At 32.1% G+C, this 22,137-nt stretch overlaps 2 protein-coding genes across 2 annotated transcripts; one reads left to right on the top strand and one right to left on the bottom strand.

Moving 5' to 3' along the window:
• Window positions 1-6,651: 6,651 nt before the first annotated feature.
• On the top strand, window positions 6,652-14,511 carry LOC108338670 (mediator of RNA polymerase II transcription subunit 15a). The gene is made up of 5 exons (XM_017575699.2): window positions 6,652-6,804; window positions 10,018-10,140; window positions 10,580-10,691; window positions 10,813-10,921; window positions 14,308-14,511. Exons 2-5 carry the CDS (start codon window positions 10,031-10,033, stop codon window positions 14,334-14,336), a joined length of 360 nt encoding a protein of 119 aa, XP_017431188.1. The 5' UTR covers window positions 6,652-6,804; window positions 10,018-10,030; the 3' UTR covers window positions 14,337-14,511.
• A 2,988-nt stretch (window positions 14,512-17,499) lies between these two features.
• On the bottom strand, window positions 17,500-20,790 carry LOC108338669 (CASP-like protein 2A1). Its single transcript, XM_017575697.2, has 3 exons — window positions 20,383-20,790; window positions 19,155-19,275; window positions 17,500-17,880 (listed from the first exon to the last, which is right to left on the bottom strand). The coding sequence occupies exons 1-3, from the start codon at window positions 20,610-20,612 to the stop codon at window positions 17,605-17,607; spliced, it is 627 nt and encodes a 208-aa protein (XP_017431186.1). The 5' UTR covers window positions 20,613-20,790; the 3' UTR covers window positions 17,500-17,604.
• Between the last annotated feature and the right edge of the window lie 1,347 nt (window positions 20,791-22,137).

The raw sequence follows: 22,137 nt of genomic DNA, 5'->3' as shown, positions 1-22,137 counted from the left end.
CTCATTGAAAACCTGTTCGCCTCATGCAACTTCCTTAATTGGGTTAGGGTTTTGAAGAGGGCCAGAGGTGTAACACGCCCTTGGGAGACGTTGTTGTGCCGGAGGTGTAGTTTAGGGTTATTGGGTCCCACTCGGAGTTGGGCCGTGCCCATCATAAGTTCGGGTCGCCTATGCTCAAAAGGCGCTCGTATTGCATGAGCCGCTGCGATAACATCCACATCCCCATAGCCATCGTCTGTGATAAGGAGGTGGTGTGGTGTGGGGGAATTTTGAAAGAGTGGTGAGAATAAGAGGGAGTGAATGAGAGTGGATGAAGACCAGGTGAGGGAAGAAGCGAGTTGGAGGCATCTATAGTGGGTTTGTGACCAGGTGAAGGAAATGTGGTCGTAGAGGATAGAGTGAGAGTCCACATACAGGATTGCTGCTCTTTCCAAGAAGATGAGTGGAGTGAGGGGTACTGAGTTTGCAGGGTTTGGTGTTAGCTTATCCATGGAAGTGATAGGATTTTCAATGAGATGACATTTTTTTTTAATTGGTTTTTTTAATTGGGCGAGGGTTTTGAAGAGGGCATTGAAGACGAGAGGGGAAGCATTACAGATAGGGTAGGAGTGTAAGAGAGAGTCGAAGAGGGTGTGGGGAGACTGTGAAGAGAGGATTTTTGTGAGGATGGTTTGGATGGTTTTGAATTGGCGATGTGGGGCGAGGGTGTGGAGGAGGAACGAGAGGGTGTCGTGGATGGATGGTGTTGGAGAAGCCATTGGGAAAGTTTGAGGGACAATACATGGTCATTTTGGAGGTTGAGGAAGAGGTGTTTGAGACGAAAGAGTGTGAGAACAGGGCACAAAGGATGTAGCTTTTCCTAGTGGGAGTTGACGATGTGACTGTGAGCGACGATGATGAAGTCCAGATCCTGGTCTTGAGGTTCGGGAAGGGTTTGGTGAGGTATGGGAAGGAATGACTTCGTTGTTGGGGTTTTGTGGGTTGCTTCGGTTATCAGAGTGCAAATTCGATGAAATTAAAGAAATCCAATTTCTTAATAAGATCCTATCTTCTTTGATTAAGGCACACGTCAGCATGTCCAGAAGTAAATTATGACACGTAACCACTCACTGCTGCCAGATCATCATCCCTTTAAGTACGTTTGGTTATATTTAACGGAAGGGACTAATTTGACTCAAACTAAAAAATGAGGACCTATTTCAAACACTTTTAAAACGAGGAACTAAATTGAGATTTGTTAACGAAACTGGAGACAAAATTGACTATTAAATCTAATATTAACAAGTTATTAATCTATTATTAACAAATTCTCTAACTTTCAAAAATAGAAAAAGTTTTTTTTTTTTAAATTTCCTCTTGAAAAGTAATGGAAGAAAGAATGATATATATTTTTTTCTTTTGGAATACTTATTATAAGAGGTGGTATGTTTTTACATATATTTTATATTGTTGTAATGTTTTCATGATAGGTTTTTAAAAGTTATGTATCTAATTAAATTTTGAAGATCAATCAATAATATCACTAAAGTTACCATAATTAAAATTGAATATAAACTTAAGTAAAATTAAATTTAAAGATGGTGATGCAAGAAATACGAGTCAATTTCTTTGATCCATTTCATATAACATTTACTCTACGAGTTTGTGGTATGGTCCGCGACTTACATAATGTAACATCCCAAAAATACAGCAATAAACTATATAATAGAATACTTACATTTAATAAAATATCAGTTCAGTCTTACACTAAAGAAAGCGTGTGGTTCTGGCCGAACGACATAAACAGAAAGAGTTCAAAATTAACTATACATCATTACAAATCTGACCGAACGGTTTACAAAAGGGATTACCGAACGGTCATTCTTATCAAAAGGAAAGGTGATCGAATGACCACCTTACACTAACTAAACTATACAACTAACCGAACGTACTATGGTTCGGTGATGTGTGAGTAAATGTAATTGCATTCATGTCTTAGTTTAGGTCATTTGCATGCATAATTGCATTCATTGAAGGATTTAGTCATGGATTATCTTTGTTTCGGATCATACATTGGCATTTTGTGTTTTTATTGTAGATTGATGATTCTAAGTGCCAAAATCACAATTTGGGAAGAATTGATGTACAAGATACCAAGATGAAACCAGAGAGTTCAACAACCAAGTTGTGAACAGTCTCACAACCTGTGGAGTTACATGTGGATGTTGCTTCTAAATGGAGTTGCAAAACAGAAAGTTCAACAATTGTGCTGTGAAAGTTACCACAACCTGTGGAGTAATCTGTGGATTCACGTAAGAAAACAGAATTAAAAGCAGAGAAGAACACAAGCAGAGTGGGGAGTTTTCCATGGGCTGTGAAAGTTTCCAGGAGCAGTTATTGAGCAGTTATTGATCTCTTTTATGACTGATTTAAAGAGATTAAATTAAAGGAAAATTGGGGGAAGTTAGGGAAAAGGAGAACCACTCTCCTAAAAAGGAGGAATTTGTGGAAATGATGGGAGAGGAATGAAAACACGTGGAAGGGGAGATAAAAAGGGGATTCACGCACAACAAACGGGCTCTTCTTCTTCGTCTTCTTCTGGGAGCTTTTGGGCTGCAACTTTTTGCGGAACTTTTTGCTTTTTGATTTTTCTTTTCCATTATGCAGAACTAAATTTCCTTTTGTTAGTGGATTGATGTAGTGCTTTGGATTATATTTTCTGAACCTTTTTCAATTGATGTTAAGTTCATTTTAATTATCCCAGTGTTCTATTTATGTTTTAATGTCTATTCTATGAGCAGTTTCACAGTTGGGAGATTGGGAATTGCTTGCGTTTATAAATAGAACAGATTAGATGCAGTCACAATTGGAAAATTGGGCAGGACTAGTTAGTTTGAATTGAGATATGATTGTTCTTCATGATCTTGTTGAATTTGTAATTGGCCTAAGGGATTGGGGATTCAAATTCAAGGGATACGTTTGCCTACTAAGGGATTAGGGATAAACAAGCTCTAAATAAACTCAAGTGGATAATTATAATTTACACATCGACTAAAAAGGGGAGGAAATTATATGAAAAGGTATGAAATCAATTCTCTAACATTGTTTATACTATTTGAATTTCCATCACTTGTTTATGTTCATCATTCTACTTGACAATCTTTGTTGCTCAAAATTAAGGAAATTAGTAAACTAGTACTCAACTCATTCAATCCTTGAGGACGATATTTTGTTACTACAATACGATTGGTACACTTGCCAAACGTACATCATTCGGCCTTAACTTCAACGCCGACGAGGTTCTCTTCCTCCAAAATTCCTTCTTCCAGCGCATCTTCCAACAGCGCGTCCGCTTCTGCTCACATCCACATGGATGATCATTGCAACGACAAGACGGACGTACAAAACAAGATACAACAGAGAATACAGAGTAAGCTTATGTAATTTAATTTCATACATCAACATACATTTCCAAAAATCCAACAAATAAGGTACATTTCATCAAACATATCATACGAAGCCTATTACTAGACTGACTGTCCGGACTGTATGAAATCTGTGTAGCTACAGGCGTTCGTGCACCCGGGTGATGTAGTAACTGGGATGCCCTCAACAGCTGTCACCCGAGGTTAGCCCTATCTGTCCAAAGTACCCCTAAGGACTAGGACCTCCTGTCGTTCCCACACATGACCTACCGTCCTCTACATGAAGACGAGTACTCACGGAACATCAGGATGAACAGCCAGCTTAGCATGCCCACAGTCATACTTTACCAATTCAAATATCCATACATGAGTCGTTCCTCCCCGGAACGCTCGTCCATAAACCACAACCTTTCCATATCACATTTTCTTCATCTTTCACTAATACATATCTCATTTAATCACCTCGTAAAAAGATTCATGAGGATTACAAATAACGAACGTTCAACCCGAACTTAAAACTGGGCCGAACACATAGAGCGAGACCGAGAGACCTTCAAATTTGAGAATGGATTTAGACCAAGGGTTGGTATCGGTTTTAAGAAAGATAGCGAGCACAATAATGTATTCCAAGAAACGAATGGAACGAACGTCGATTTCAACGTTGAGCCAGTTAGAGGAACCGACTCTTGAGAACTCTATCTGAACATCAAACGACCAGACTAAGAACGAGGACTCCAGAGTGAAACCAATGAATAATAATATTTCAAGGCACGAAAAATAATACTTAGAATTGTCTTATAGGAAGAAACCGAACGCTTGTGAATACTTAGTTTAGTTGAGTTTAGTATCAAGAATCCAAGTGACAGTCAAACACTAGACACTATAGTGAGCGAACCCTAGAGGGCTTGAACGAACGCTCATATAAAGAAATTTAGCTTAAGGAGATAGAACGAGTGCCAGGTGTGAGACCAAACACTTGCTTAGGACGAACACTAGGTATAAGACCAAGTGCTACTAAAATTATATAAAAGAGGCATAATAAATATACTAAGATACCATTGGATTAATATTTAAGAATAATTAAAATATACAAGTTCACACACACACACACACATATATATATATATATATATATATATATATATATATATATATATATATATATATATATATATATATATATATATATATATATATATATATATATATATATATATATATACTTAAGTTCACAACAGGATATTAATAAAGAACCATGTTTGACCGAACGCTCAAGCACAGTATTTCGAAATGCAAACGCTCGTACTCGACAAGGATTCTTCCCAAATGAAAGAATCCAATTCTAACCAAGTTCACTCAGAAAACCGAGCGGTCGAAGACTGTTCAGTAACGAACATACACTATCTTAGGGAAAATTCATATTCAGAATTTAAATTCATTTCTTAACAGGTAAATTCATAACTTTACACATTCATAGTATAATCAATTTTTTTTCATACTTCATATAGTTCAAACATATCAACCATCATACAACATATTCATTCAGTCATTCCAACGAACGCGCATACATCATATAATCATACCAATTAAATTAAATAAGCTTCCCTTACCTCTAGCGTGAACGAGCGTACTAAATATAGGATGCGATTTGTCTGACTATAATTCCTTCTACCCTTAACTCTTAATCAACTCTTCAAACTAAAATAAATAACAGAAAACCAGAATTTGCTCAGGCAAGAAGACAGCATGCAACCAGAACTTAAGTTGCATGTATCAGAGAACGAACAGCTAAAATACGAGTGAACTTACCAGTTCAGAACTTGAAACTGATCGGTTCAAACTGAAGCTTAGGACGCCGATAGTGTTTCTACGGTGCCTGAATGATGATCGGAGGAAAGAAAGGTTAAGATTTCTTAGAGAGAAGAGAGAGTTCTTAGTGAGAAGGAGGAGAAAATGAGAAGATCAGAGTTTTGGGGAAGAAGAGTGCATGCAGAGAGAGTGGGACGGGTTTTCAGAAAACAAAGTTTTGCTTCCCACGTTAGAACGAACGTCCGCTCTTCTGCTGACACCTGCCTTCCACTATCTGATTTCCAAATTTCAACGCTTGACACCTGGCGTCCGTTCAGAGGGGTGTGGGTGCGTTTTTAATGATTCTGACACATAATAATTTTAATAATTTTTTATATTTAATTAAATTAGTATAAATAATAATTTCTATAAGTTTATTTTTTAAAATAAATAATATTTATAATTATGTAATTTATATTTTTTAAGTGATTTTGAATTCAACTAACAAACTATATTTGAATAAATCGAATATTTAAATAAATCAAAGAAGAAATCTGGATAAATAAGTTATTTATAAGAAATACAAAAAGTGTTGGGTTGATATAGATGGATTTTAAGAATATAAGTAAATGCGATTATAGAGTGAGTTTAAATGAACCAATAGACTAAACAAAGTTAAATGAATCAATGGACTAAAATTTTATTCATACCGCATTATAATCATAATTAAATCAATATAAAAAATTTATATTTTTATTTAGAGTTCTTTACTTTTTTTTTTGTGTATATGGAATTATTTTATATATTTTTAATTAAAAATAAGAACTAAAATAATATTTTATAAACATTTATTAACGAATAATATGATTTAAAATACTAACGGATAGTATCTGTATAATTTATTTTTTTCTTATAATAATGTCTTAATATTTTTATAATAGAAACTTAGAATATTTGTCAAATATTACTTTTACATTGATAAAATATTAGAGACAAAAATGAAATAAAATAAAAAATGTTTAAGTAGATAAGATGTTAATAGGAAAGGAAATAAAATCAAAGCACTAAATGTAAAGAATTCTTTATCTACTAGAAAGATAAATTGAATGAATAAATTCCAAAAACAACTCAAACAAATTATAAAAAATTATTTGCGTATGATTATTTTATCCCATAATTTTAATAATTTTAATATAAATTTTAAAACTATTTTATTATAAAAAATATTTTAATTATAATTTTTAAAATTTTGTTACTATGAAAATTTTAACATAAATGCACTCATACACATTTTCACTTCCATAATGTATAATAATGAAAACAATAATTCATAAATTAATAATACAATAGTTTAAAGAAGTTTATATTATGATGAAATTATTTTGTTGAGATATTATAAAATATATATTTTAATAATTCTAAATCTTGATTTAATATTATTCCCATACTTATCTTTTGGAGAAAAGTCAAAGAAGTTAGCTATACAGGAACGATTTGTGGTTATTACTCATTGACCATAAACGTAGTGAATTAGGTTGAGTTCTCTGCAATTTCCGAGTAGCTGTCACCTCGACTCTCCGCCTCTGCTGGTCACCTTTGATCATAGCTCACGGTACATCTCTTTTGTTTTGGTTTTCTTCTTTTGTTTATTATATTTTACTTTTCTTTCTGATGTTTCTTGTAAGAATTAAATTGTTTGAAACTCTGAGTAATTATAGTTTTGTAATTGATAAGGATGATGATGGAATGAGAATTTATGATCTGTTGAATTGTTATGATTTTGAAAATAAACTTAGAATCTGCGGTGAAATTATTTGTAGAGTGCTCTGGATTAGAGGGAGGAGTGTAAAGTTTGAGGAATTGATAAAGAAAGAAACGAAAAAATGAAATGGGATTAGAGAAGTGTTAGGATATTTATCCTATTTTATGGTTGTTATATTGTATCAAGAGTTATCCTATTTTTCATGATTATATTGTGTTTAAAGTTACCTTATTTATCATGATTAATGTGTCTAGAGTTACCTAATTTATCATGATTATATTGTGTCTAGGATTATCCTATTTATAGTGTATTTTTATATCAATTTATTTTTATAAATAAAAGATTATGTGTTACGTATCTGAGTCAGAAACGTAATTATTTACTATCACATTAGGCAAAAGATGAACACTCAACCCTCATAGTTAGGGATATCCGTGGATAAAATTCGCGACGAATAATTGGTATCCGCGGATATTTACTATCCACGGATTACGGGTAGCGGGTTTTTCAATACCCGCTTATAAACGGATCGGGTGTAGGTATTATACTATCCGTACCCGCAGATATCCGCTACCTATAAAAAATAAAAATAAAAATTTAATTTATATTTTATTAAGTTAAATTTAATTAAAATTAACATTAACTTATATTTTATAAAGTTAAATATAATTAAAATTAAATTTTAATTTATATTTAATTTAATATATTATATTTTATATATTTTTTGTAATTTTATTTAAATTTTATTATAATATTTTATAAAAATATATTTTTTTAAATATTTGTGGGGTATCCGCGGGTATCCACGGATATCCGCGGGTTTTAAAATATTCGCGGATATTTTTTAAGCGGATATCCGTGCTGGTAGCGATTGAATTTTTTTTTGTCAGGTCGGGTTGTGGGTAGGCACTATCCATGTCCGACCCGACCCGTTGCAATCCCTACTCATAGTAAACCAAAAGAATAAGGGATGAATGAAATTTCTTTTATTGATGATAATATCTGAGTAAATAAAAGTACACAAGGTAATTGAGAGCATAACCTCCTCCAATTACTTGGGAGCATAACCTCCCTCACAGGAACATAGCCGCCTATCAACAAAACTCAATAATAAAAAACATGCCCTAAACAATAGCATCTAGCTTTATTTATATTAAATATTTCCCTAAAATATAATTCTATTTATTATAATTAACTTATATTAAATATTTCCCTAGAATATAATTCTACGTACTATAATTAACTTATACTGAATATTTCCCTAGGATATAATTCTATTTACTATAATTAACTTATACTGAATATTTCCCTAGGATATAATTCTATTTACTATAATTAACTTATACTGAATATTTCTCTAGGATATAGCTCTATTTATTATAATTAACTTACACTAATATTTCCCTAGGATATGACCTTATTTACTATAATTATTTTCCGTTCATCCTAACTGGATAGTCACTCTTCAACCGATCGGTTCCAGTTCTTCTCTGCCTTCCGTTCGACTTTTTTTCCCCTGCCTCCTACCGTTCGGCTTCAACCCTGCCTCTTACCGTTAGACTTGCTTCCCCCTGCCTCTTACCGTTAGGCTTGCTTCCCCCAGTTTCATACGGTTATGCTTGCTTTCATTTGCCTCTTACCGTTCGGCTCCTCTACCTTCTATCCTATCACCCAGTATCCTATCATTATGAGAGGGATCAATCAAGTCTTCTAAAATTATTTTACAGTTTAATTTTCAAGTAGGAGAATATGTATAAGCTAGGTCTTTTAATCTTTGTTCAGGAGTTTAGTTTTTCCTAAATGAATATAATTTATTAGACTATAACATGAGGAATCCACAAACTCCCACACTTAGCTTTTGACTGAGTCAATTTGATCTTTGAAGGGATTTTTCTTTTTTATGATGAAATTCAATATTTGTCATAAGAAATGAGATATCACTGTGCTATTATTGGTTTTGGAGTTATCTATTTATCAATTTTAAGCTCCAGGTTTTCAGCATTGTGTAAGTTTTAATATGTGATGCATTTGTTTATACTATTAACATAAATCTTCTTCCATCTACTCTAGATTTGGTCTCTTCAACAACATTATTCAGTTCCTTTAGGAATAAAATTTATCATAATTTTGTTGTTTGGTTTGATGTGGTTTAGATATTTATAAATATTCCTGTTTTGATGATGAGTTCCAACACAACTGTAAAGTTGCCTACTGTGACCACTTAGTCACATATTGGAATCTAAAATCAACTTTGTATATACAAGGGGAAGAAGGTTGCATATAATGAACCTCCCTCCTCCATTTTGTGAAGCAAGAAGCCTTTAAGGATACTTTGGTGTGTTAGATTTTGCAAGTATTCCTTTTGTATAGGGTCCTTTGACTGGTTGTCATTTTGGCATTTCCAATCTGGATAAGAAGGTTTCATCTCTTGTTTCTACTGATTTGTATTTTGGCTATGCTTTTCTTCATAGTCTTCAAATAAAGTGCCTTTCTTGCTAAGCTTGAACATTTCAGATCCCCTTGAAGGACAAGTCTTTTGTTTGGACAATGATTTTAGTGAAATTAGTACTGGCGATGCACTACCGCCCTGTTTTATGCAGTTCTAGTTCAGAAAAACTGCCTACTTATCTTCATATCTTGGGAACTACTGAGGTTGGGCACATTTGGACGAACAACTTAATTAAGCGCTTATTCAATATGTTTATTTTTGTAAGCCTAACTGAAAAGTTTAACCATGAGGATTTTATGGGAAGATTTTAACCAAATAACTGTAAAGTGCTTATATCATAAATCAGTTCCATGAAGACTCTTCCAAATGTACCTTATCCCTTTTGAATCTACCACAGTTCTTATTAACTTTTGAGGTTTTGGAAATTGGAAAGATTAAAGTTGGCAAAACTTTATGCTTGTAGTTCGTTTGTGTGCTTATATATTAGTCGTTACCATCAACCCTATAGCCACAATATAGATATGATGATGTCTTTTATTGTATATGTACCTCCCTTTACATGTTTCCATCTAAAATCTGACTTGATTATTGCATTTTGTCTTCGGATACTTCAGGTGATTGAATTTGATGGATTCCAATAATTGGAGACCTAATCAAGGTAATAACCCCACTATGGATACAAACGACTGGAGAGCTCAACTACCACCGGGTTCACGCCAAAAAATTGTCAACAAAATGTAAGCTTCAATTTTAGTTCTGTATTCTTGAGATTATTTGATTAGTTCTTTTACTAGTTGTTACCTATCAAAGTAAAATTAATAAATAAATAAATAATGAATCCCTAAATTGACAACATTTTCAAAACTTGTAAAAAATATGGGAATGTGATATTGCCTAATTCACTTTATTGGGAATAATTAGTGATACTTTGAAACAAACACAAACTTTAGAGACATTGGGTGAAAGGTTATCGTAATACCTAAGACGATGCTATGAAGACCATCATGGCAACTCATTAACCCTACTCCCTCTCATAGGTTGGGTGTGTGGGCTTTTTCACTGGTTTCATCAACTTTTAACAGATAACCGTGTTCTGTCGTTTTAGGATTGGCTGATATTCTTACATCTCCATCCTTAAATTATCTAATTGTGAAACTATTGTTTATCTTCATGTAGAATGGACACATTAAAAAAAGACAATCCTTTTTCTGGTCCTGACGGATTGCAAGAACTTCGGCAGATTGCTATAAGGTTTGAAGAAGAGATTTTTACTACTGCAAGAAGCCAGGTACGTCCATTTTGAAAATTGGGGATCCTCCATTTCTTTTGTTGTTGCCTATGCAAATACATAAATATATAAGAAAATTATTCATGGTTTGACCCAGCACTGGTGTTTTGTCTTTTTTCAGCCTGATTATCTACGGAAAATATCTATGAAGATGCTTACATGGGAGACTAAGTCCCAAAACACCCTGGCTAATAGTCAAGTTGGCCCTAGCAATAGACCTACCGATCAAGGTTAGCATTTAATAGCCTGAGTTTGGTGATGATATTATGATTTGGTACCAAGTGTCCAATCCTAATTAAAGTACAAGTATTTGGAATGGTGTATTTCACTCTCTTAAGATTGGAGAATTTGCAAAATACTACCAAGATGTCAATCAATTATCTCGTAAACTTTAGTCAGTACTATAATATATCCTCCCGGTTAACCTATATTAAATCCTTAACAGAGATGCCATGTATGATATAGCAAATTTGGAGCCCTCCATAATGATATAGGAAGATAAATAAGGAAGCTATGTGACAGCAAATCAATTTAATTCGGATTATCAATCAGATTAATTTTAATTAACAATCAATTTAATTTTGTTTATTCTGTTAGGATTATTATTTATGGCATTGATAGTTAATTGGTGTAATGCAGTTCATACTCTAAACAGAGTGAGGAGATCTGATTTCTGAATAAACTGTCTTGTAATCTTCCTCAAATCAATATATTTTTGGATTCTATTCATTCATTGGAATCCCTAAAGTGCTGTAGTTGTTTGAATAGATTTATTCCTAGTTCTACCTACATCACATAAATTCTTCTTTTCCAACTTACGAAATATTACATCATACGAAGTTTGCTTGCAAGACTTTAATGACCAATATGGTCTGGTCATCAATTTTGTTTGACTTGCTAGAGGATCTTCATCTCATTGTCAATAATTCTCCACTTCTCTGAGGGAATAAAATCCTCTTTCTCTTTCTAGAGCCTTACCCCAACCTAGCACAGTGCTCCTACTCAAGCATACCAAATATTGACAGAAAATACAAATGATCAACCAAAAAGTTAAAAAGCAAGTGATAATAAACAACATAAACTGTATTATTTCATCACCCAGCCTGACTTTAAACCAATCAACAAACTCTTTAAACACTCTAGTTTCTACCTCTGTGGTTGAAGGTCACCTTCCTCTTTATCTGCTTTTTATCAATTCTCTAAATTCAGTACATGAATTAATTACATTAGAATCAAAGAAGATGTCTAACATAGTTGAATTGGTTTAAATATAAATCACACACATAATGTACATTACTCACTCAACAAGGTGTATGACTATTGTAAGACCCTAGGATAATGTGTTAATTAGGGAATAATGTGGTTATGAGACTTGGCATTATCATTGGTAATTGTTGTTGGATTATTTGATGTTTTTCTACAATTATAATTATTACGTTATTATTTAATGTTATTATTGATTAAGTAGAACACATGGTTGATATGTTGTTTATCATGATGATTTTTGTGGTGTGTTGTTACCGATATGATATGTTGGATTAATGGTAGAAGGGTGATTTGAGATGTAATAGGTGTGGACCAAATTTTAGAAAGAAAGAGAGTTAAAGTAAACTTTTGGGTTTAATTTGTATTTTGGGGCCCAAGGGTAAAAGAGTCTTATACTCTCATTAAGTGGTGTGGACATTAAGTTAAGGGAGTGTAGAAAGAAAAGGAATAAAAATAAAATCTGAAACAAAATAGAAAGATTATGTGGATATTTGAGATATTTGGTGGTTGTTGATATTTTAAATATTAGATAAAATAAAATAAGAAAGGAAATCTTGGTGGTTTTAAAGATTAAATGAGAAATATTATTTTAATTAAAAAGATAGAGATAGAATAGAAAAAGATAAAAATATGATAGGAGTAAAAGGGGGCTGCATATTGCTACCCTAAAATCCAAAAACGAAAATTTGAAAGTTAAGGGAGAGAAGAGACGTTTCTAGGAGAGAAGAGGAAGAGCTGAATAAAACCTAGTGCAAGGGAGGACTCATTGTATTTTTGAAGTTAGATCAAGCCCTAGGATTGGCCAAGGTATGGGAAGCTTACCTTTGTTTGTTAATTGTTGTATGATATATGTGTTCTTGGTTATTTGATTAATAATCCTTGTTGATATATGTTTATATGATTATGATTATGGTTGTATGTTGATCTTGTTGGGCAAGGGTTTATGTATGCATGAGCATAGGGTTTATGTAATATTTGTGTTGGGTTTCCCTATGAATGTATGTATGGTTATTGGGTTATCTCAACAAAGGGTTTGATGTTAAGGGAGAATAAAGTTATGATTCATGGGGGTTTCCATGCAAATATATGTTGTAAGTATTGGGTTAAAGGAAAGAAAAGAAGTCATTCCTGCATATCACAAAACCTGCACTGGTGTTTTCGTCGTTGCGAAGTCGTTCACCGTTAGACAAGCTGATTTTTGGATAATGGGTTCCAGACATATGGTTCTTCATTTGGACCGTTCGAATCGTCAATTAGAGGTCTACGTTGGGAGAAATAGCCTAAACGAAAAGAGGAAAGTATTTCCACATATCACAAAACCTGCACTGGTGTTTTCGTTGCTGCAAAGTTGTTCACCGTTGGATCAGGCGAAATTTTGGACAGTAGGTTCCAGACATATGGTTCTTCATTTTGACCGTTCGGATCGTCAATCAGAGGTCTAGTTTGGGAGAAAACAGTCTCGCATCAGTAGCTCTATTTTTGAGAAGTTGTAGAACGTGATGAGAATAAGAGAATGAGTTTAGGGGTTCTGGTTAAGGTTAGGTTTGACTTGTGGATGAGATTGGAGCATGTGTGAGTGTTGGGATGTACCTTGGTATGTGATAGATGAGCTTGAGAGTGGAAGATGAGGTTTACTTGATGTACCTAGTAAATCCTGGTTCTATCTATGGATAGGTACTCTATTTGGCATTGATTGTTGAAAAGAGAGTGGTGACTCCCTTTGGCATTGGTTGTTGTGAAGGGAGGGATATTCCCTTTGGCATTGGTTGTTGAAAAGGGGATGAATCGCTTTGGCATTGGTTGTTGAAAAGAGGGTGACATTCTCTTTGGCAAATAGTTGTAGAAAAGAGAATGGTATTCGAGTGTTGAATCTTCTTTGGTGAGGGGGATGAATGTTCAGCCTTGTGTAACAGGTCTGAAGCCAGAAGAAAGATGACTCGAGTGTACTGTATGGGGAAGCTACAGATGGGACTGTAGAAGCGGCAACAGTCGGTAAGGTAAGGTATAAGAGTGTGACTGAGTCTTGTCATGTTAAAGTTCATGGTTTGGTTATGCTCACAGTGTGATTTATGATTGGGATAATCATGTTGGTGGTGTACCTATGATGATGATGAGGGATCGAGGCTTGAGGATCAGGGATAAGTAATTCGTTTGATTGAATTGTTATGTTAGAGGACCATGATTCTTATTGTAATTATGATTATGTATCGGTTGTTTGATTATTATTGATTTAATCAGTATGTTTATATCATGTTATTATGATTGTTTTACCAGTAGCTTACCCATACATGTTTATGTGTGTGCATGTGAATGCGATGATCGTATAATGTGTGATGTTATACGTGAGCAGATGATGTTGCAGATGGTGCTGAAGCATGATAGATTCGAGAGATGACGGGGGACAAGAGATTTTATTTACAGTTATTTCTTTTGAACTTTGAGACAATGTAATTGAAGTTATTTTAATTCCTTCGCTATTTTCATTGGACAAGTGGTTTGGAACTATTATGTTTTATGCACGTTTAAATATTGAGTGTTTCCGCATTATGTTAAAGTTTGAAAATTTTACCGATTCTGGAATAACCTGACACCCTAGAAATTGGGGCGTTACATTTTGGTATCAGAGCGAGGTTTCGAAAAAACTTTTGGGCTTTTGGGGAGTGAGCTCATCTAGCTTTTGTTGTGTGACTATGTTAAACACATGTGTGTGAGTATAACTGTGAGAATTGCATGCGTATGTGTATGAATGTGTGGATTTAAATGTTTATATGCGTGAATTATTTTGTAGATCTTCTTATGGATGAGAGTATCCTCATCTTTTTGGTAATTAAAATAATTTTCGGGAACGAAAATTCTTTTGAGGAGGGGTGAATGTAACACCCTAGGAAAATGTGGTAATTAGGGAATAATGTGGTTATGAGACTTGGACATTATTATTGATAATTGTTGTTGGATTATTTGATGTTTTTCTACAATTATAATTATTATGTTATTATTTAATGTTATTATTGATTAAGTAAAACACATGGTTGATATGTTGTTTATCATGATGATTTTTGTGGTGTATTGTTACCAATATGATGTGTTGGATTGATGGTAGAAGAGTGATTTGAGATGTAATAGGTGTGGGCCAAATTTTAGAAAGAAAGAGAGTTAAAGTAAACTTTTGGGTTTAATTTGTATTTTGGGGCCCAAGGGTAAAAGAGTCTTATATTCTCATTAAGTGGTGTGTACATTAAGTTAAGGAAGTGTAGAAAGAAAAGGAAGAAAAATAAAATCTGAAACAAAATAGAAAGATTATGTGAATCTTTGAGATATTTGGTGGTTGTTGATATTTTAAATATTAGATAAAATAAAATAAGAAAGGAAATCTTGGTGGTTTTAAAGATTAAATGAGAAATATTATTTTAATTAAAAAGATAGAGATAGAATAGAAAAAGATAAATATATGAGGAGTAAAAGGGGGCTGCATATTGCTACCCTAAAATCCAAAAACGAAAATTTGAAAGTTAAGGGAGAGAAGAGACGTTTCTAGGAGAGAAGAGGAAGAGTTGCAGAAAACCTAGTGCAAGGAAGGACTCGTTGTATTTTTGAAGTTAGATCAAGCCCTAGGATTGGCCAAGGTATGGGAAGCTTACCTTTGTTTGTTAATTGTTGTATGATATATGTGTTCTTGGTTATTTGATTAATAATCCTTGTTGATATATGTTTATATGATTATGATTATGGTTGTATGTTGATCTTGTTGGGCAAGGGTTATGTATGCATGAGCATAAGGTGTATGTAATATTTGTGTTGGGTTTCCCTATGAATGTATGTATGGTTGTTGGGTTATCTCAACAAAGATTTTGATGTTAAGGGAGAATAAAGTTATGATTCATGGGGGTTTCCATGCAAATATATGTTGTAAGTATTGGGTTAAAGGAAAGAAAAGAAGTCATTTCCGCATATCACAAAACCTCCACTAGTGTTTTCGTCGCTACGAAGTCGTTCACCGTTGGACAAGCTGATTTTTGGACAGTGGATTCCAAAAATATGGTTCTTCATTTTGACCGTTCGGATTGTCAATTGGAGGTCTACGTTGGGAGAAACAGCCTAAACGAAAAGAGGAAAGTATTTCCGCATATCACAAAACCTGCACTGGTGTTTTCGTCGCGACAAAGTCGTTCACTGTTGGATCGGGCTGATTTTTGGACAGTAGGTTCCAGACATATGGTTCTTCATTTTGACCGTTCAGATCGTCAATCGGAGGTTCAGTTTGGGAGAAAACAGTCTCGCATCAGTAGCTCTATTTTGGAGAAGTTGTAGAGTGGAGAATAAGAGAATGAGTTTAGGGGTTCTGGTTAAGGTTAGGTTTGACTTGTGGATGAGATTGGAGCATGTGTGAGTGTTGAGATGTGCCTTGGTATGTGATAGATGAGCATGAGAGTTGAAGATGAGGTCTACTTGTTGTACCTAGTAAATGCTTGTTCTATCTATGGATAGGTACTCTCTTTGGCATTGGTTGTTGAAAAGAGAGTGGTGACTCCCTTTGATTGGTTGTTGAAAAGGGAGGGATATTCCCTTTGGCATTGGTTTTTGAAAAAAGGGATGAATCTCTTTGGCATTGGTTGTTGAAAAGAGGGTGACATTCTCTTTGGCAAATAGTTGTTGAAAAGAGAATGGTATTCGAGTGTTGAATCTTCTTTGGTAAGGGGGATAGATGTTCAGCCTTGTGTGATAGGGGAATAGGTCCGAAACCAGAAGAAAGATGACTCAAGTGTATTTGTATGGGGAAGCTACAGATGAGACTGTAGAAGCAGCTACATTCAGTGAGGTAAGGTACAAGAATATAATCGTACGAAATATAATCGTACAAAATATAATCGTATAAAATATAATCGTATAAATTGTAATGTCTTAGTATAATTTTTGTTTCAATATATCTTTAATTTTGTCAAGATAACCTTTTTTTTATTAATGGGTGTGTTCAAATGTGGATTAACATAAAAAGTAATTAAACAAGTACTTCAAATTATATGTTTATATTCTTTTAACTTAATTGCTACGTAATTTCTTTCTGACTTTTTTATCTACACAATTAAACTAAAACTAGAAATATAATCATACAAAATATAATAGTATATAATTCATCATATAAATTTAATTATACAATAATTAATTGTATACCTTTTTCAACATTATTTGTGATATTATGAGATCATGAGTACATAACTATTGTTATATCTATTTTGTAAGTATGAGTCTGGGTAATTTTAGGTTGCTCCTTTCCTATATACACATTAATTTAGATATACCTTCATTTAGTTACTTTTAGTACAACTTTATAACGAGAATGTTTGAATGCAAGTCCATATTTAGTTCCTTCATTTAGTTACTTTTAGTGCAATCCTCTAATTAAAATTATTCTATATCAACAATAAAATTGTTTTATATATTAAATGTGAACATAAAGTTATTTTATATTAGATAATAACATTATGTCTTTATAATCAATAATAGACTTTATGGTTAATTTTATTGCGTGAGAATGAAGCACTAGTATTACATATCATTACTTGTGGATAATGACGGAAAGAAAATTACAGTTATAAAACATGTCTTAATGAGTCCACACTAACACATATGAGAAGCACAGAGAGTTGGATTAGCCATGAAAAGCAGAAATGTGAACACCCTTAGAAATGTTGCTGATATCTGGTGCATCATACTTGGTGAATAACTTGTAGGAAGAAATGAGAGAAAGGAAGACATAGCAAATAACAGCAACAAATGTGATAGCTATTGATGCAGTAAGCTTGTGGCAAAAGAGACCAAAGACACTGCAAGCTGAGCTCCATGCTGTTGCAGCGTTTCCCTTCTCAGCCAAGTACAGTACCTCCATTGATGCAGCTCCAGCAGCAAGGATTAGGTATGTCAAAACCTACAAACCAAATGGAATATCTTCGGTTATGTCATGCTATATATTCATATTTTATAGTTATAGAAGGTCTTGATTATTATCTTAACTATCGTTGAATATCTTCGGTTTTAATTAACTAATGTGTTGTTTGTTTTAAGTTTATATATATTCAGTTTTCATATTTTTCAAAAGGACACATACAACTTTAGTCAAGATGTATGATTTAAATTGATTGATTAGTTAGATGCCTGAATAAATTGCTTTCAATAAAACAATTCATCCTCTCATTTTATAATCACTAATTTGACTTTTTCTTTTCTTAAGATTTAAATTATGCATTACATTAATTATTTTTATCGTATAATAAATTATTTTGATTCATGAATGATAAAATATTATGAATTGTTTCTCTCTTATAAAGATTGAAAAAGTTATGTGTTTAATTTAAAATATTAAAATTTAATTATTATGCATTACCAATTTTAAAAATATTATTATAGTTATTAACAATTATATTATTATTAATTAAATTGATTTACTTTTTAAAAAGTGTAAATTACTTACGAATAATTTAAAAAAAAAACTAAAATAAAATTTTACTAAAAATTATAACATGTATTATTAAAGACGAGATTATACTCTAAAATTGAAAAATTATTTCATATTATGATCATCTAAATATATCATAACAAAAATTTCCCTGTTTTTATGACAATCATTTAACATACATCGGTATATCATTAAACTGTTGTTGTTACGATCTAGATTATTACAAATACATTCTCGGTATTTTTTAAATAATTTTAAAAAAAACGTAAGATTTTATTTTAATTTTGAATACATAAATAGCTTAAACAGAGCTAGAGCCCACCTAATATTGACACTGCTAGAGTGCTTATCTTTTGGCAATGAATAATCGTAAATCCTTATGCAAAAAAGTCATTTAACATTTCACATTAATCAAAATATTATTTTTATATCAATTATATTTTTTCATATATTTTTAATATGTAAAAATCAAGTAATTATAATGACAAATAAATAAAACAGTCGAATCATTCCAGTAATATAAAACTTAAATAATTACTTTCATAAAAAAAATCAATTAAAAATAATTAAATTTGTTGAAGATGTTAAATTTAATCAAAACTTTTAAGAACAATACTAAAAGTGTTTTATAGAGATAATCATTATTTATTTTATTAAATATAAAGAGTGGTTTAAGAATATATCAAAATCACTTTTTTTTAGTTCATTCACAAACAAATAACACTAAGAGATTAAAGTGAGTTGACCTGGTCAAGCAAAAAGAAAGTCCAATTTATGGACATGCTGCTGGAAAGACGAGGCAAAGCAACAAAAACCACTGATAATAAAGAATACCCTGCACAGATGCCATTGGCATGCACCAAATATCTGCAACATACGTAATTCAGATCTCAAAGTATTCATCTTAGTTCATTAGAAAAACAATCACAATTTAATTTCTATCTTGCTAAAAATAAAACATTACTATGTCAACCAATTGAAAATTATTATAACTTAAATTTTAAAATGATTGTTAAATTTTTTTAAAAAGAAATTTTATTCATCTTTCTTGAAATGTTGATTTAGATAAAATTATCCTTGTTTTTCTTGAAGGGTTGGAAAGATTGCATTCATACTCCATAAAGTTATCCTAAATAACATTTTCACACGTTTTAGTTTCAAAATATATATTCATTTTTTTTTATAATTTTTAGTAGTGTAAAATTTGATTTTTTTTATATTTTATTTGAAAATAATATATCAGACTGAAAGTTAGATGAATATAATTATGTAAAATAAAGTTTTAAATTATTAAGGAATTATTATTTATAATTAAATTATATAGTCATTCAATTCTTAAATATATACACAGGTTACACTTTTAGTCAAAATAATAGTTTATATACAAATTTGATTAGTAATTGTAAAATATACAGTTAAAATTATTTATTTGTGATATACCTATGTATGACTTAATGCAAGTATAGAGATTAGTAAAATAAAAAAATTATAATTATTTGAATTAATTATGAAATTGTATTTCATTCTTATCATAAATACTCATATTTTATAAATTAGTTCTCAAAGACATATTATATATATAAATGTGAAGATAACATTAGTACAAAATTTATGAAAAATACTAAATGTAATTTTGTTTAAAAGTTTAATTATTTTCTTAAGGAACATAAGTTAATCCCACAAATTAATTCAAAAGAATGCTAACGATTTTCTATAATTAATGTAAATTCATAAAAAGAATGATTATTAGATGTAAAATAATAATTGATCTAGGAATAGAAAGAGTTTAAAGAAAAGAAAACTTGCAACTATTCCTCTTGATCAAACGTTCCAAAACTTTCAATTTGGCTCTGTTCGTTCCCAAATCAGGAGAACCTCAGCACAAACCAGCGACTGCTCTTTTCAAATCTACTCCGAATGAATTTCTGTAAAAGCGAAAGGAGCGAAAGCATGTGTGAGTTGATTGAGAGATACCTGAAGGCGCTAAGGTCGGTGTAGCTAACGGAGCCATGTTCATTCTCCTCAGAGTTCTTAAGCATGATGACGAGAGCCGTCACAGAGAGAACAATGGGGAACAGACGCAGCAACGTCTCCACCACGCGTAGGAAGCTGCTGTTGCCTTCAAATTCCTCATGTGTTCCTTCACCTCCTATCAGTCGTTTGTCAGATCTCGAATTTTGAAGAACTCCACTTCCCTCTTCCATAGCTATTCTGTTATTTTGAAATGTGCATGAATTAGGTTATGATATAGCCCATCTATCCGGTCGAGGCTAAGGCCAATTCAATGTGCATCATGTCATTAAAATATGACTACTACCAAAAATTCTATATAAAAGGTCATTTTCTCTTTAGAGTCTTGTCTTATGCTGTGATAATCAAGATACCTCTCAAACGAGACCATAATTGATTGTTAGAGTCCGTTTTTCCTTTGAATTGAAGTCTTCATTTATAGCAATTTTCTTTTAGACCTAAAGAAAAACAATATTTTCAATTACCCTAAATGCTGGCTGAATGGTACGAGATATGATGATGGTTGAGAGTAATAAATTTTGGAAGGGGACATCTCATCGAATTTATGATCGGACTCTAGGAAGGTGAGACACCGCTACTTGTTCACTTGTTGGCTTAAATTTACTTTCATAGACGGTGAAATTGAGGCAATTATAAGCCATAAATTTCCACTTAAAGTGGGTTCTGCTTCTTAATTTTCTCACCCACCTTAACAGCATCTATTCAGAATTATATATTATGCACCATAAGATTTTTCATCACTCATATATACTGTAAAAACTAGTTTTATCTTTAACCCAAAACCTTGATGTAGGAATGGTGCTAGATGCAGTCGAACAGATCCACACATAGTCCTTTTTACTGCTCAAGATAGTGAAGATATTGGGGATTTGATAACTGAAGAGTTTGAAAAAAGAAGTCAAAGTGATCGAATTTTCATTAATTATTGACGGATGAAGATTGAGTCTTTATGAAAACGAAATAAAGTTAACTCAATCAAATAGATCAATAATACGACAAGTAGTTTCAATTTCGCTACAATACAAATGAATGCGAGCAGACCGACCACGTGTACAATTTTCAGTGGGATATAGTCCTAACCTAAGACTAAGCCGCATCTATTGATTTATAATAAAGGCGAAATTTTCTTAGATGGATGAAAAATAAAAATTAATACAGTTTTTAAACAATCTTATTCCTGCAAAAAAAAATCTTTTATATGCAAACTTTGATGTAATTTATATGGGAAAAATTAAAATAAAATAGCTAATACGTTTAATATCAATGCATAACAAAATTTATTAGTAATAAGACGAACAAATGCCTTAAACGTTCGGCCCAAAACAACCTGGAATGTGTTCGTTGAGGAACTATGAGAAGAGCATCTTGTAACAAAATTAAGTAATTAAATAAATATCACTATAAGAATTATAATAGTAATAATAAAAATTAAATATGTTTTAGTTACTAAAGTGAAATTGAAATTTATTTTTATCTGAATTTTTGATATAGTTTGATTTTTAAATTTTAAATATAAATAAATATAATTTTTTTTAGTATAATTAGATTAAATAAATATATATTTATTTTTAAAATCTAGATATCAAAATATATTAAAGTTACTTTTTAATATAAAAAATTTGAAACCGAATACATATTTAATCTTCGTAATAATAAAAGAAAGTGAAAATGTAATTGTAATTTATTATAGAAATAAGT

This window comes from Vigna angularis, chromosome 7 (genome assembly GCF_016808095.1).
Source record: "Vigna angularis cultivar LongXiaoDou No.4 chromosome 7, ASM1680809v1, whole genome shotgun sequence".
Classification (NCBI taxonomy): Eukaryota; Viridiplantae; Streptophyta; class Magnoliopsida; order Fabales; family Fabaceae; genus Vigna; species Vigna angularis.
Note: the sequence above shows the minus strand (reverse complement) of the source record. Positions and strands in the feature narration are given on the sequence as shown.

What these genes read in the sequence shown, in the direction of transcription:
- LOC108338670 (XM_017575699.2), top strand. Translation starts at nt 10,031, where the DNA reads ATGGATTCCAATAATTGGAGACCTAATCAAGGTAATAACCCCACTATG. An exon ending in TTACTACTGCAAGAAGCCAG is followed by an intron (nt 10,692 to 10,812) that starts GTACGTCCATTT and finishes GTCTTTTTTCAG; the next exon opens with CCTGATTATCTACGGAAAAT. An exon ending in CAATAGACCTACCGATCAAG is followed by an intron (nt 10,922 to 14,307) that starts GTTAGCATTTAA and finishes ATACGTGAGCAG; the next exon opens with ATGATGTTGCAGATGGTGCT.
- LOC108338669 (XM_017575697.2), bottom strand. Translation starts at nt 20,612, where the DNA reads ATGGAAGAGGGAAGTGGAGTTCTTCAAAATTCGAGATCTGACAAACGA. An exon ending in ACCGACCTTAGCGCCTTCAG is followed by an intron (nt 19,276 to 20,382) that starts GTATCTCTCAAT and finishes CGTATGTTGCAG; the next exon opens with ATATTTGGTGCATGCCAATG. An exon ending in CTTTCTTTTTGCTTGACCAG is followed by an intron (nt 17,881 to 19,154) that starts GTCAACTCACTT and finishes TTTGGTTTGTAG; the next exon opens with GTTTTGACATACCTAATCCT.